Source organism: Siphateles boraxobius, unplaced genomic scaffold (genome assembly GCF_051911475.1).
Source record: "Siphateles boraxobius isolate OS27281-9 unplaced genomic scaffold, OSU_SipBor_1 130, whole genome shotgun sequence".
In the NCBI taxonomy this organism is placed as follows: domain Eukaryota; kingdom Metazoa; phylum Chordata; class Actinopteri; order Cypriniformes; family Leuciscidae; genus Siphateles; species Siphateles boraxobius.
Genome location: NW_027508734.1, coordinates 22,055,590 through 22,072,651, shown reverse-complemented (window position 1 = coordinate 22,072,651; position 17,062 = coordinate 22,055,590). Strand labels below are relative to the sequence as shown.

General features: G+C 37.5%; 1 protein-coding gene across 2 annotated transcripts in view; it reads right to left on the bottom strand.

The window, feature by feature from the left end:
* Positions 1-17,062, bottom strand: part of mettl15 (methyltransferase 15, mitochondrial 12S rRNA N4-cytidine) — an 82,940-nt gene that overhangs the window by 32,828 nt on the left and 33,050 nt on the right. For both annotated transcript variants that reach the window (XM_077228681.1, XM_077228682.1), the window contains exon 3: positions 3,418-3,554. In XM_077228681.1, the coding sequence (XP_077084796.1) occupies positions 3,418-3,554 (137 nt within the window). The remainder of the gene's footprint in view (positions 1-3,417; positions 3,555-17,062) is intronic.

Here is a 17,062-nt window from a genome sequence, read left to right as displayed (position 1 = left end):
AGGGTAAAGCAAAAAATATAAAGTTAACTGGCACACTCTGTTTCATAACAATAGAGATGGCCTCAGTTCCTTTAACTTCAGACTATAAAATTATTTAATGAAAAATGATCTGACGAAACCATCTAATTATATACTAGTTTCAGAGACACTCAGACTCTCAAGGCTCTGTTATTTAAGTAGGACAGGTAAACTGCCTGTTTCTGTGCAAACATTAGAGTCGACATGAAAGGGACTTTAAAATTACGCACAGGCTACTGATAAACACTTGCCTAGTATTTCATCCCAGAACTAGCTGTAAATGACGGGCAATGATGCTGAACACCCTGAAATCCCCCATGACGTAGTATGACGTGGACCAATGACAAAGCCAGTGAGCTTTATAACAAAGATGTACAATAGCACTTTCTTTTCAATGCAATATGAAGACCAGTAAAAGCCCCCCAAAATATATTTTATGTTGGTAAAATAGGTAATTATTATATATTAAATTATAATTATTCCAATGTAATATAAATAAAACACTCATGTAAAATAAAAATAAAAATTATGTAAATTTTTTTTTTTAAAGTTGAGTATCATTTCTCTTTTGTTTGTTGTTTAATAACAGTAATACGCTGAATTATTTATGAGCTTTTACTTTTTAAGCAAGACTGCTATTTAGCTAAACTTATAGCAAAGCTCACATAATCCTGCTACCTTTACTCTTGGTTTTTTTTCCGACTGTCTGTGATTGTTGTGTTCTATGTTAAAAGAATTGGAGGGAGAAATACTTTCTTTTCCTAACAATGTCCGTTTTCCTAACAATGTCCCGTTTCCTTTTATCACCTCTCTTTATCCAAGAATTCTTGGATACGCATTTTTTTTTCAAGATATATACTGTACATCAGATACAGATCAATCTGTCCACTAAATAGTGACTCTGTATGGATGAGGAAAAGTGGATTGATGCAGAAACTTGCTCAACTTAACTTCTAATCAAAGAGCAACATTTCCCCCCGGGTCGAAGAAGCCTGTGACCTTGTGATATGAATGAGTCCATAATGTCATGTTCAGATTGACCCTTTTCTTGAAAATACGGCACAAGAGGACACTGACAGATTAGTTATATGTGCAGAATGTGGATGTGACAGAATATGTGGTGAGGATGTGCTTAGACTCTGGCTGGATTACTGGTCACTAAAAATACCACATTTGGCTAAAAACAGAGACAATTTTTTGGAGATTAAAGCATAACCAATACTAATTTTAAAGTCGATAGTAGTAAAGGAAGAGAGAGAAAGAGTACACTGTGACCTGACATTTTCAAACAAATCAAGCCAGACATATTCCACAGCACCAAGCTGCCTGACTCCTGTATATACGTCACTGAGGTTCAAGGCAAGATGTTGATCGATTGCATTCAGCAGGGGAGCAAAGATGGAAATGTACAAGGGAAAAAATGCAGTCAGTCATACAAACACACAGAGAGTCAAGGTCTAAAACCTATCATGTACAATATGTGAGTTTGGTTTGGTGAAATGACCAATGCCACCTGGGCCTGGCCTCAAAAAATTTTATCAAGAAATTTTAACAAGACATTTTTACAACAAGAAAACTGAGATGAAAAAATATGATTATGTGTCCTCCAATGCGAGAGAAAAACAATGGCATTTCTCTTCTCTTTTATTAAATGCTCTATCTCTTTTTTTAGTATGTAGTGAAGTGGGAAAATGTTTCTTCAATGGGTAGTCACCCAGAGAAAGACTTTATTAGCAAACCTGGCAAACATCATAAATCGAATAGCTTGTTTAAGCACTAACAGATGCTGTAAATTATTACCAGACACAGTTAACATTTGTAAATCATTTTATCTTTCAGTTTCTACCATCAGAATCCAAAGGAAAAGTGGCAATCCTACAGTAAATGTGTTCATCAAGTCTTGAAGGACAAATGTCAAGCATATCACATGTTTGTAACACTGTTACGTGTCTCGCTCATGTGAGCTGAAACACAAAGATAGGACGACAGAAGGCCTGTATTCTGACAAAAGTAAAACATATCTAGATGTTATTCATTTATTTACTTAGTAAGTGTTAAAGTGACAAGGAGGTACTGAGGCAACAGAAGGTATTGAAATCATCAATGACGTGGTTGCCTTGGAGCATGACTGTAATTCTGTGTCTGATTAAGACTGTTTAAGGGAACAGATGCCAGTGTCTTAACACCTTTTCTATCCTCTAATAAGAACTCAGAAAAGCAAACATTCAACGAGAATGAGAGAAGAGTAAAAAGGATTCAGAGGGATGTGAGAAGATGAAAAAGAGAAAAAAGGAAAGGAGAAAAAGAAGAGGAGAATCAGAAATGAGAGAAAAACATACAAAAGACCAGAGGTGAGAAAAAGTGAGATGAGATATGAGAGAAAAGGAGAAAAGAAGAGAGATGACAAGAGAGTAGACACAATACGAGGTGAGACGAAGAGTAGAGAGGAGAGGAGAAGAGATGCGAGAAGATGAAATGAAAAGAGAGGAAAGGAGAGAAGAAAAGAACTATGAGGAGAATGAGAAATGAGAGGAGAGGATACAAAGTGAGACAAGAGGTTAGAATTAAGGAGACAGGAGAAGACGAAACAAGAGGAGGAGAAAGGAGAGAAGACAGGACGAGAGAAGAGGAGGGGAAAGAAGAGGAGCAGAGAGAGAAAGAGAGAAAGATGATTGCGTGGGCTGCCTGCTCCTCTTACACAGCCATCCAATAATATTGGCTAATTGCATGATTTCTTCAGCTTCTTCAGCCTCTCATCATGAGTGGGAGTCAAAGGCCTCATTGGTGGAGTATATAGCTGCTGACAGAATAACTTGTACTGATTCTCTCGCTCTCTCCCTCTCTTATTCCTCTCTCCGACGTTGGTTTCTGTAGCAGTGGTCCCTCTGAGACAGGTTTCCCCAGAATCCACGTAAAGAGGTATCTCTACCCACGCTGCAGAGTCAGGAACATCTCATTTGGAGCTTACTTCACTGCTGCCTCATGCACACGCGCACACACCGCAGAGCCCTCATGCTTTTTCCTCTGGTTCCCTTTTATTAAACACTAGCTCTATTTCTCCCTCTCTCTCTCTCGTCATCCTACACTCTCTCACGCAGGAAACAGGGGAACCTGCGTGGGCGGCAGCGTCTCTCCCTGTCATTGAAGCCTCAGGCCCCGTTGACAAATGAGACGCTGGGGCCTTTCGACTAAGCGTGGGTGAGAGCGGGGATTCTTTATCTGCACTGGAGGATCTCTCTCACACACACACAAATAAAAACCAAAGAGCCCCGTGACCGCCACCCACTTGATTGCAACAGAGACAGAGCAGGTCACAAGCAGGTATTAAGACACATGTCGAGTTCCTCTGGCAGTTTAGCCCTTGCACCATGTCCAAATTTGATTAAAGAGTAAACTCACGGGTATTCTTCAGCTAAACGCTGAGCCATTTGGAAAGCTGTGGGGTCACGATCTGCCGCCACCACCATTACATCAGGAACCGACTGCAGGATGGCCTTCGAGTGACCTCCGGCCCCAAAGGTCAAGTCCAGGACAACCTGTTGGAATACAAAAACAGAGCAGAAAGAGAAAAGTAAAATATTTTATCATGATGAAAACTACTTGCGGCTTGAACAAAGCTACTTAATGTTCAACCAAACATTGATTTTGCTCTAAGTATGAGGCCACTGTCCATAAAGTTTGTTGCTACTTTTCAAAGAGGAAACACATTTGCGCATTCTCCCTCTTTTTCTTCTCTACAAACACGCACACTCACACTAGAGACACTATCCTGTTCTCACTCAAAAGTCAATGCATGAGTCATCATCTCTCCTGTTGAAAGGGTCTCAGTAGTTTCTTAGAGCCACAGTAGCAGCTACACCTCGGGTCCATTTCCCAGAGCCATCCACCCACCCACACATCATACCCTAAACAATAGGAATCCATCCTTAATAGCAGTGATACAAAAAAGTTGTCATTAAAATGCCTGATAATCTCACCAAAACGACTGATTCATTCACATCTTTAACTCAAAAATATGTGTGAAGAAGAATCTCCTGAGGTCAGAACGTTCAAGGTTTTTTTTTGTTGGTTTTCAACCATTTTGTTTACCATTCTTTCATTTCGGTTACTCGTCTGAGAAGCGTAGAGCAGGGGTTCTCAAAGTGGGGTCCATGCCCGATAGCCAAGAGGTCCACAAAATAAACGTTGGGCCCTATGATTCCCACAATGCAGAAAACACGGACGGAATCGCCAAATTCAGTCATAAAAATTTAATTTTACAGTATAACTGTAATGTCACAGAATTTGGCCAATTTTGGATGAATATATCAAAAGTATATGCTATGCCCAAAAAGGCTGCTATTTAAATATGAAGTCTGCATGTTCTGCACATCTCTGTGTGAATGGGTGCTGCAGGCGAGCAGTTTGATCTGTTCACATATAGGGCTGGGTTTCGATTCAAATTTCAAGAATCGATTCGATTCCGATTCTCAAGATCCTGAATCGATTATCATTATTCGATTCGATCCGATCTGGTCCGATCTTCGAGATTTAGATAACTGTTTTTGGAAAAAGCATTTTTTTCCAGCTGTTACCTGAATTACAGGTATGCAACATATTGATACTATTATTATAGACTTTCAACTGCAAATTAATGGAGTCGGGGTTGCCAACTCTCACGCATCTGGCGTGACACTCACGCATTCAGCCTCAATCTCACGGTCTCACGCTCAACAAAGAAATCTCACGCTAAATTAAACATTCTTCTGTGCTGTATTTTTTTTCCACTCGTGCACTAATTTCCGAATTACTATAAGCAAGTTCAGGCTCTTAACTACTGATTGGACCACTGCATTTTCTCATGCAGAGAAAAATCGCGGACAAAGAGGACACTGACACCGACAGACTAGACAGAGAAGGTTACTTTTGATATGGAACAAATTCTCAGCTGTTAAATGTGACAGATCTCTGTAGCGCGTCAGTTCAAACGGCACGTGATACAGTAGCCTAGTAGTAAATAAAATTTTAACTTACAAAACCTTTAGAAAACACAAGTGTGTCACAGTTTTGTGAAAACCTTCAAGTAGTCCAGGTAAGACAGATCGCAGCTTTGAGCGTTTCTGGAGTTTTCAAAGCAACCGCTTGCTTAACGTTACTGACCGCCATGTTCATTGTTTTAATGTCCTTCCATCTTGCGCGCATGCGTGAATTCAATGACGCGGGAAGTTAAAGTTAACGGGGAAAATGTAGGCCTATTATTAAATCGATCCTCTGAGTTACGGATCGATCTTTAGAAATTAAAATGAAAATCGATTCAGAATTGGTGAATCGATTTTTTCAACACAGCCCTATTCACATACTGAAGCACGCGAGATACTCGTGGCATTTTTAGCATCTGCATTCTCATTATATGAGGACATGAACTTAATCTCCAGAGCTGCTCTGAGAGTCACTTAATCAGTATTTTACCATTTAGTTCGATAAAACTATCGTCATCATATCATATGTACACAGACACTCAAAGGTCTTCACGACAATAGGGGTGGGGGAAAAAATCGATTCTTAGATGCATCGCGATGCGGACGTGGACGATTCTGAATCGATTCACAAATGTCAAAAATCGATTTTCAAAAAAAAATTTTTTTTTTTTTTTAGATATGTAGCCTATTTATAATGACGTAATATTGACGGAACGCAAAAGACGGAACTCTGAAGCGCGGAAGTGCAGTGCCCGGACCGTCTGTCTGTGGCGTGCGCACATAACAGAGACGCGATGGCTGAGCGCAAAATCCAAACACCCTCCTCGTTAAAAGCTTACGTGTGGAAATATTTTGGCTTCTATGAAGTTGAAGGGGGAAAGGAGCTGGACAAGAGCCACACTAGTTGTAAGCTTTGTAGAATAAAACTAAAATATTTCGGCAACACGACAAATATGAGAAGCCATATGACACGTTTCCACCCAGAGGAGGAAAAACACTCGGCTGTACCAGAGCCGTTTCTCTCTATGGCTCTGGGCTGTACCGGTGTTCAGACGATTTCTCCTGCCTTGTCGAAAAATGCTACCCAAACGCGAATCGATCATAGATAATGTTGATTCATTCTCTATTGTTTCCATAATGGTATAAATCTCACAATATTATGACATTGTTATTTCATTTTAATCAGGGTAAGTGTATGGGGAGCATATTTGGATATTTTAAATGAACTAGCAATTATCACATTTGATATAACAAGTAAAAATGATATTATTATATGAAATAAAATTATAATAAAATTCGAAGTTAAGAGTACAGTATAATATACTGTTTTTATTTTTAAAACGGTGTGAAAAGTAAAAATTATCATCAAATATTCATCTTTGACCTGTCAAAGTTTCCTACAAGTATCCACAGCAAGGATGCATAGATTTATGGGCGTGTTAAGCATAAGAAAAATTAGTCTGCACATGCACCAGTAAGTAGCACATCTCGATGGGTAGCATGAATCGTCAGAACACCTGTTGTTGTTATATTATTAATTTACTACAAGTATGCTGCTAGTTCAGGCACTGAATCGTAATCGAATCGAATCGTGAGGGGCCTAGAGATTCCCACCCCTACACGACAACCAGTTAAACTAAAAGTTCTCTTTAACTTGAAGAAATTATAACAGAAATATATTACTATTGTACAGAAGAATGTACTCCTCACAGTAATAATACTAGTAGTAATAATTATTAATCACGCATTTTTCTTCCAATAATCAATAACCAATTTCTTCCTTACATATTAACAGTAAACCTCTGTTGTGCAACACTTTGCAAAAAAAATAAAAGGAGCTGTTTCATTTTCATTTGATTACATTTTAAAAGATTAGCCTTCATTTCATTACCGCATTTTTTGATAATAAATTTATATTAAAACGAAAAAAATTAATGTTTTATATTGTCCTGTTATTGCAAACATTTAAAAAATGGTTTAAGTTTGATGAATTCAATTGATTAGACATGCTTCTTGGGTAAAAAAATAAATTAAAATTAAAATTAAAAAAATAAATTGGTTTTCTATTTGGCCCTAAAATTCAGATTTCGTAAAGATATATACACTCACCTAAAGGATTATTAGGAACACCATACTAATACTGTGTTTGACCCCCTTTCGCCTTCAGAACTGCCTTAATTCTACGTGACATTGGTTCAACAAGGTGCTGATAGCATTCTTTAGAAATGTTGGCCCATATTGATAGGATAGCATCTTGCAGTTGATGGAGATTTGTGGGATGCACATCCAGGGCACGAAGCTCCCGTTCCACCACATCCCAAAGATGCTCTATTGGGTTGAGATCTGGTGACTCTGGGGGCCATTTTAGTACAGTGAACTCATTGTCATGTTCAAGAAACCAATTTGAAATGATTCGAGCTTTGTGACATGGTGCATTATCCTGCTGGAAGTAGCCATCAGAGGATGGGTACATGGTGGCCATAAAGGGATGGACATGCTCAGAAACAATGCTCAGGTAGGCCGTGGCATTTAAACGATGCCCAATTGGCACTAAGGGGCCTAAAGTGTGCCAAGAAAACATCCCCCACACCATTACACCACCACCACCAGCCTGCACAGTGGTAACAAGGCATGATGGATCCATGTTCTCATTCTGTTTACGCCAAATTCTGACTCTACCATCTGAATGTCTCAACAGAAATCGAGACTCATCAGACCAGGCAACATTTTTCCAGTATTCAACTGTCCAATTTTGGTGAGCTCTTGCAAATTGTAGCCTCTTTTTCCTATTTGTAGTGGAGATAAGTGGTACCTGGTGGGCTCTTCTACTATTGTAGCCCATCCGCCTTAAGGTTGTGCATGTTGTGGCTTCACAAATGCTTTGCTGCATACCTCAGTTGTAACGAGTGGTTATTTCAGTCAAAGTTGCTATTCTATCAGCTTGAATCAGTCGGCCCATTCTCCTCTGACCTCTAGCATCAACAAGGCATTTTCGCCCACAGGACTGCCGCATACTGGATATTTTTCCCTTTTTACACCATTCTTTGTAAACCCTAGAAATGGTTGTGCGTGAAAATCCCAGTAACTAAGCAGATTGTGAAATACTCAGACCAGCCCGTCTGGCAACAACAACCATGCCACACTCAAAACTCCTTAAATCACCTTTCTTTCCCATTCTGACATTCAGTTTGGAGTTCAGGAGATTGTCTTGACCAGGACCACACCCCTAAATGCATTGAAGCAACTGCCATGTGATTGGTTGATTAGATAATTACATTAATGAGAAATTGAACAGGTGTTCCTAATAATACCTTAGGTGAGTGTATAATATATATATATATATATATATATATATATATATAGCTTAGGGGTATATTAGGGGTGTAAAAATAAATCATTATATCGAGATATCGCGATATAAAAATGTGACAATATGTATCGTTAATCTAAACAATATGATTCACGACATAAGAGTTAGGCTACTTTCACACTGATTTACAACAAAATTTACTTACAAGTGAGTCTCGAAATGTCCAATTCACACAGCAACTTACAGTAACGTCTCGAAAATGTCTGTATGAACGTGCAACAAGAGCCAAGCCTGTATTCTCTTAACAGTAACCACACACACACACACACACACACACACACACACACACACACACACACACACACACACACACACACACACACACACGTATGTATGTATATATATATATATATATATATAATTTAAATTTCTGTATTCCAAATCAGAAAAAGTTGGGACATTTTGTAAAATGCAATAAAATCAAGAATCTGTGGTTTGTTCATTCTATTTAACCTTTTATTAACTGACAAAAGTACAAAGAAACGTTTTACAATGTTTTCACTGACCAACATAATTGTATTTTGTAAATATGAACAAAGTTTGATTTTGATGGCTGCAACACACCCCCAAAAAGTTGGGACAGAGACAAAATAAAAGTGAAAAGATTTTCCAAATTAGATTATCCAACTATTTTGAAACAGTCCACAATGAGCAGGTGAATTGGTAATAGTTGAGGGTATCATGTTTGGGTGTAAAAGTGCTTCTCAGTCTTTTTAAGCAAAGATGGGTCATGGCTCATCACTTTTAGCCAAATATCTTGAGAGAATTGTCAAACAATTAAAAAATCACATTTCTCAATGCAAGATTGCAAAGTATTTATGCCTTTCATCATCTTCCATACATAATATTGTCACAAGATTCAGGGAATCCAGAGAAATCTCAGTCTGTGTTGGGTAAGGCAGTAGACCTCTGTTGAATGTGCGTGACCTTTGAGCCCTCAGATGGCATTGCACAAAATACCATCACGCTACTCTGTTAAATACAGCCACATGTGCTCAGGAGTAATTTGGAAAACAGTTTTCACTGAACACAGTCTGACGCTGCATCAAGAAATGCCACTTGAATCTCTGTTACGCAAGGAGAAAGCTTTACATCAGTTCTATGTGGAGATGCCGGCGAGTTCTCTGGGCCTGAGCTCATCTCAGATGGTCTAGAAGACAGTGGAAATGTCTGCTGTGGTCAGATGAGTCCATGCTTCAGCTTGTTTTTGGGAGAAAATGGAAAATGGACCAACCAGACTTTCACAGGTGCAAAAGCAAACATCTGTCCTGGTATTGAGGTGCATCATTGCAAACGGTATGAGTAACTTGCATTATGTGAAGGTACCATTGACATGGAGGCATATATTTGGATTGTACAGAGACATAAACTGCCATCAAGATGACATCTTTCCTGGGAAGCAAGACAATGCCAGGCCTCATTCTGCACATGCTAGAACTGAGTGGTTTCTAGACACTCTGCACCATATAAGGGATGTGCCTGCCTCTCTTACTGCAGTCCAGATATGTCTCTTATGGAAAATGTATGACCCATCATGAAAAGGAGAATCAGGCAATGATGACCACAGACTGTTGAGCGGCTGTCTTGTATCAGACAAGATTGGGCAAATATTCCACTAGCAAAACACCAACAATTAGTATCCTCAACTCCCAAATGATTAAAAAGTGTAATTAAAATTAAAGGTGATGTGACACAGTGGTAAACATGTCTCTGTCTTTTTTGTTGCAGCCATCAAAATCAAAATTTGTTCATATTTACAAAAAACAATTATGTTGGTCAGTGAAAACTTTGGAAAACTTTTCTTTGTACTTTTGTCAGTTAAAAAAAGGTTTAAAAACAAATACTTAATTTTATTGCATTTTACAAAATGTCCCAACTTTTTTTGATTTGGGGTTGTAATTTATCATATTTTTTTACAATATTTTATACATTCATAACTTATGCAATAAATGTCATTTGTAATTTTGAGATTTATTCAAAGGATAGCTCACCCAAAAATGAAAAATGTCATTTATGCACCTACAGGTACTTCATAACTTGTATGGCCACAAAAATGAAAGTAAATGTTGACCAGAGCTATCAAGTAAGATTTTCAAGGCAAGGTTTTCCTTCAACAACAAAATTCCAGTCTATTCTAGACACAAGACTTGGGATATAGCATATTAGTTGTATTCGTATACTGACAGCTCCTGGTCATTGCTGGTTTGTTTGTAATGCAAAAAGCAGCTTCTTCAGAAAAATATTTCGGTAAAATATTATTATGCATAATTAAAATTCCTATTCAGCTACATATGAAACATTAGAAACACAGTGAATTCTGTGAAACAAAGAAATCTAAAACTACATTTGCTTCCTTGCTGGCACAAACAGGCAGTGTTTGTATTACAGCATGTGGGTTCTTTTTGTTCTTCCTTCATTCCACTGCACACTGATTAACTTCTGAGACAGAGACAACATGCTCTAAGGCAGACGTCATAGGCCTACAGTTCTAATCCACCGCTGGGCAGCACACCACAAAGACAGAGTAATTAGTAGCTTCTAATGGATACGTGTCATTAGAACTAGCTGGGAAAATACATTGGGGAGAGAAAGAGGAAGGGCCTGGCATCAGAATGTCACAAGGCATGATTTTCAATTTAATCTCATGCTAAGAACGAGAAATTTGGTTTCTGATCACCTCATGGGAGAGACGCCTGTGATAGCGCCTGAGTTCGTATGTGAGTCAGTCTCTTTTTCATCTTCATGAACATTCATCATGTTCCTATTTTATATTCCACTGCTTTTCAACATGTTTTTTTTTTCCATTTTCTTTTTATAGTTTTATCATTTACAAATTAAATAGCTGCAGATCGATACTTTTTGTGCACAATACCCTCAAGTACATGAGGTCAGAGCCTTTAAATAATGATGCACTATCAAGCTTTCACTCTATGTGTCCATAGCAACCACAAAAATCTTCATCCTTCATGCTCTTCTGTCACGAAAAGCCACAAATTAACTTATGGTTCGGAAAGAATTAGATACTGTAAGAAAACTGGATTAAAGAAAGGACTGCATGAGGAAATTCTTGCAATTGTAATTAATAAATCCAGTTTAATGACAGCAACTTTACCTGATTCAATGTCCAATTTTACATTATTAAATGAAAGTGGTTTTGATTATTTTATGCAGACATTTAACAAATTTAACAAATAGCTGAAACATTTAACAAATAGCTGAAAGAGTGAATGAGACATATTTTTAAATCATGTAATGGTTTAGAAGCACTTTGCCCTAGGATATACAAAATTATTTCCTGGCACACAGGCATCACTGTTTTCTCTGATTCAATTTCTTCCTGTGTTTTAGAGCTAAATCATTATTCCTCAGCTGATGACTCACTTTCAGCCCTCAAATTCAACTGCCCCCTTTTGATACTGACAGGAACAACAACAACATATGCTCTTGTGTGGCTCTAGCATACCATAATATTATAGTTGACTTGCCACATTATATTTCGACTGTAAAAACAAACATTTCAGAGGTCTCGTGTCTGTGTATTAGAACTGCTCGTTCTTTTGGTTTACCAAAAGAAGCAGGAAGAAAGCTCCAGTTGGTTAAAATGGATCATCTCCACCCTGAAACATCAGTACAGAGATGGGGCTTTTTGGGGGCAATCGGCTTAGAGAGAAGGAGACAGAAGCATGCGAATCGATAGTGACGTTGGTGGAGAAGTGCGAGCGTGCATGAGCAGAACAGGAGGTCATCAATGGTGGAGGGGCTGCGTCTCCCTCTCCCGTCTGAAAAACAGGCAGAGCTAAAGGGGAGGGAGAACAAGACGACACGATGAGTCACAACAACCAGCTTCAGTATGCCTGGTGTGCCATTCAATACCAGTGAGAGGTAGATACACAGAGAGCATGAAAACATGTAGATAAAGAAAAAGAATACAATACAAAACAGAAACCCTGTGTTAGGTTGGCCTTTGCTGAAAGGGCTCCTGAGGCTTTTGACTGCATTTAGTCCCACTTCAGTATTATCTGGCATCTAATGAGTTCAATAGATAATCATTACAACACTTCATCATGCCTATTTCTGTGATTATCTTTTATAAAATTGTTTTTAATATATTATAAACCCAGAGCAATCAAACTACAGTAATATTGAATACGAAACTTTATTTTTTAGCATTTAATTTTTCGCAAATTTTTAAATATGTTCTCCAATCCCAGGTAATATGAAATATGAATACGACATTGTGTTGTTTGTTTAAAGATCCAAAGCAGACCAATATAGCAACATCATTTTTGCAGTTCTTTTCGATGACGTAAGTCACACAGAAATTACACACTTCAGTGTTAACAACAAAATGGAAAAGTTTTGCTATTTTTAAAAGTCATAAAATAGTTGACTAATGAAATAAATGTAATTTTTTATAATAATTTATCATTAATTGTTTTGGTGCAAGTCAGGAGGCTATCATACAGTAAACATCGTGATTATGATTGTAGAAAGGAAACATGCTATACACTAAGTAGGTCTATGTATATAAAGATGCTTAATAATAATAAAAAAAAAAAACTTTTCCTCTTTTAGGCTAACAGTTTTTATTTATTTAATATTATTTCTAAAACAATGCTATTTCCCCACCATGTTTCTTTCTTTTTTAGAAGCATTAAATTATCAGTGATCAGATGATTTCTTCCTGAAAGAGTAAGATAAAATAAGTCACCTTACCATAATAGTGCATTTAGAATGGGCATTTCAGTCATTTCCACCCTTCGCATTGAAACAAGCCATTTCATGTTTACTGCTGTGCCTTAAAAGGGTTAGGTAACCCAAAAATTAAAATTCTGTCATCATTTACTCACCCTCTTTTTGTTACAAACCCAAAGAGTGGAACACTTATAGTTTTAAAGAAATCTGAGAGATTTCTGTCCCTTTATTGACAGTCTACACAACTATCACTCAATTCATATAGATTAGTGTTACGATCTCTTTATGAACTTTTTGAAGCGTTAAAGTGGTAGTTGACACCGTAATGTTGGATGGGGGGGGGGGGGTCATTTTTATCCAGACATCAGTATCAGTAATAGTATCAGTGATACTGACCTTCATTCATAAAAATATGCCATTAAACAAGTATTTTAAATTATACTGTCTTTATGTAGTCTCTACATTAATTTGGAGATTAAATTGAAATTATTACATTATAAAATATTTAAACTAATATAAACCTATAAAAATGTAAGCGTTTTTAATTGCGATTAATCTTATGGAGGACCAGCTCTACCATATTTAAAAAAAAATACAGAAATAAATAAATGCTCAATAAATAAATAAGCATACAATTAATTGTATGCTTAAATATGGTAGAGCTGGTCCTCCATATAATCTCAGAAAAAATGTGTGATTAATCGAGTAAATTTTTTTAATCGCTTGACAACACTAAAAAGAATACATTTTTGTACATAAATGATTAAATAAAAACGAAATATAAAATAAACAAAAAATAAAACAAAATAATTAGATATATTAAAATAAAAAATAAAACTAAACAAAAAATAGCATATACACATATGTAAATACTGTATATATGTAAAGTAACTGATTTCATAACTGATTTCCCCACCAGTGTGTGTGTAGTCACTTGATTATAGTAAAAATACAACTGAAAGCTCCAATTTATGGTGAGTCAGTAGAAATCAACTTGATTCAATCAGACCCTGGTGCACTTGCGTTCATCTTTTTTTATGTCATCACAAACGTTTGGTGCAATTATGTGCAGCTGAGTAAACAACACTTGGGTTTACTGTATGTCCGTGGCATAAGGTGAATTTCTGCTGCTTGCAAACAGATTTAATTGATTTCCATTCATTTACCGTTCCATTCCATTAATTTGCCATCCCGCCTGCACTTGCTATGCGCAAATAGACTGCAGGCTCACTTTCGCTCGTATCCACGGAAAATCATCAACACTTTCATCCCTTACATGAGTTTTATTGAACTAAATACATCGTAATTGGCTAAACCGTGTGCACTGCACAGGTTACTTTCCTTCCTGAAAATATACGCACCTGAGTCAGTGTTACTTTCACATTCTCGCGAATCGTGCCACAGTTCGAGTGCAACCAAACTCAGACCATCTCCGTCTCGGGTTCGATACCCAACGCACCAGGGTCCGCATGACAGCTTTCACATTACCAATTTTTATGCGAGATGTGCCCCGTTCCGAACTGAACTGCCAGTTTGAAAATGCCCTAAAAAGACCATTGACTACTTACAAGCTTCAATAGCTGAGATTGGAAAGCAAACAACAGTCTTTGGCTGGCATGTGGGAGACTCTGAAGCAAGCTAGAATAAGGTTCTATAGACTGATAAGACCAAAATTTAGATTTTTTGGTCTTATCAGTTTGGCATAAAAATCATCAGAAACACACCCTCCCTATGGTCAAACATAATGGTGGGAGCCTCACACTGTGGGAACGTTTCTCTCCAACAGGTCCTGGAAGGCTTGAGATGGTAGTGGGGAAAATAAAATGCAGCGATATACAGGGAAATCCTGAAGGAAAACCTGATGGAGTCTGCAAGACACCTGTGACTTGAGAGAAGATGATCTGCCAAAGCTTTAAAGGATTAAAATGTACAAGAGGGGCTAACTCAGAGTCCACAATCCAACTGAGAATTCATTGGTGGACAAGTTTTCAAATGATCTTCATGATATCTGACTGAGCTTGAGCAATTCTGCAAAGAAGAACGGAGACTAATTTCAGTGGTCAGATGTGCAAAGTTGTTCCACATAGGGTTAGTCCTATAATTGCAACCAATTACAAAACAGTGACAAGGAGGACATGAACACATATACAATTTGACCAATTTGTTGAGACTGAAACAAAATAAGAATTTTTCTGTGGAAAAAATGGCAAAATGAATCCACTCTGTTTCAGTGTTTTAGGAGCGAACACTTTTTAATAGGGACAGTGTGTAGGAAAAAGGTGAAAATAAAAATTGGCCTAAAGAATTGACCCTCACCGCCACTTCAGAGATTGTAAGGGTTTTTCAAGCCATTGAGCCGTTAAGTCATCTCTGCTCTTTGGCTTGGTTACAGTGCTGGAGTCATGAGCGGATGAGACAAGGGCGCAGTGTGCAACGATTGTGGGTTAAGTGCCTTCCTCCAGGGCAGAACCACAGGGACATCAGAACTAGCTGCTCTTCTGCGCCCTTAAACAGCGCTCAAAATGAAGGATGAAAGTAGCACTCAAATCGCATTCACAAATATTCAAACAGGGTACATAAAGATGGTTGCGCCAGGTTTGACATCAATGATGTGAAATGCCATTGGTTCTTGTGTACAATATGGTAAATGGTAAATGGACTGCATTTATATAGCGCTTTAACAGACCCAATGGCCACCAAAGCGCTTTACATATTGCCTCACATTCACCCATTCCAATATAATCTGATGAAACTCACCAAGTTCCAATATCTGGAACATTATTATTTTCAGTAATTTTTTCAGATAACATTTCAGTCTGTTCCTCACACAGAGTGGATGATACTTATATTGTGATTTTTGTCTGCTCAACAGCAGCAGTCCACACACACTTTCACGGAATGGATAAGAGCAGCGTAAACAATCTACCCAACATTTCCTTATGTGCTACACAGAAGAAAGTAACAGGTTTGGAAGGACATGGGGGTTAGTAAATGATGACAGAATTTTGCACGGACTGAATGTCATTTTTTCAAAGATCTTAATTTTTAATTTTTCTGTTATTAGTTAATCCATATGTCTAGCCAATGTCATAATGGCATATGCCTATGGGCCGAGACACTGGGATAGGATCAAGAATTCCTACAACACTACATAGGAAGAGTTGTTTGGAAAATGGAAGCAAATATATTGTGTAATATATATATAATGTAATATGCATATTATAGATGTCAAGGTCAAGGTCACTTCTCCGACAAGTGAACTAAATGTTATTTGTTACCAAGTTTTGTAAAACAACATAGGAGCCAACTGTCACGGTGGATACCCATCTTCACCCAATAAAAGTAAATACACAATTCTTATTTAACTTATGATTGTGTTTATACATTTGAGCTACTATAATTATTCTGTTTATACTTAACTGTCCCGTCCATACAAAATTACAATCTGCATATATTTTTCATTAAACTAACATTGAAAAGTGAAGCTGCTACTGTCCCTGATGTATTTACCACCAATGTAGGACGTAGGTTTACTCACCAAAGAGTAAATAAATGGGATGTAAATTATGTTTAGTGTTCTTATTTCATTATATTCAAGAGGGTCTACCTTTCCTCATTAGATAGCTTCATTAGACATCCAAAGATTTCACTGGATAGCCAATAGGATGAAATGGGACATTTCGCTGTACGCTAGGAGCATGACAGTAAAGGAGGCCGAAGGGACACAGAGATTTCCGTGGTGTCACTGCGCACAGTTAATTACCCACAAGTGACACCTTGTCAGCTCACCTGTGGATTTGTGTAAATCAGTGAAAGGTTTCTCAGTCACTTGGCTTGAGTAGGCAGCATCTCATTGTGCATTTGCCACAATGTTTCATTAACAACTCATATTGGTGATATGAGTGATATGTAAATTAATGGTGATTATTTATTATTATTATATTAGAACTTACACAACATTCTATGTGTCCAAAAATAACATTTTAAAATTAAGCTCTCACAATGGTTCAAACCATGCTTT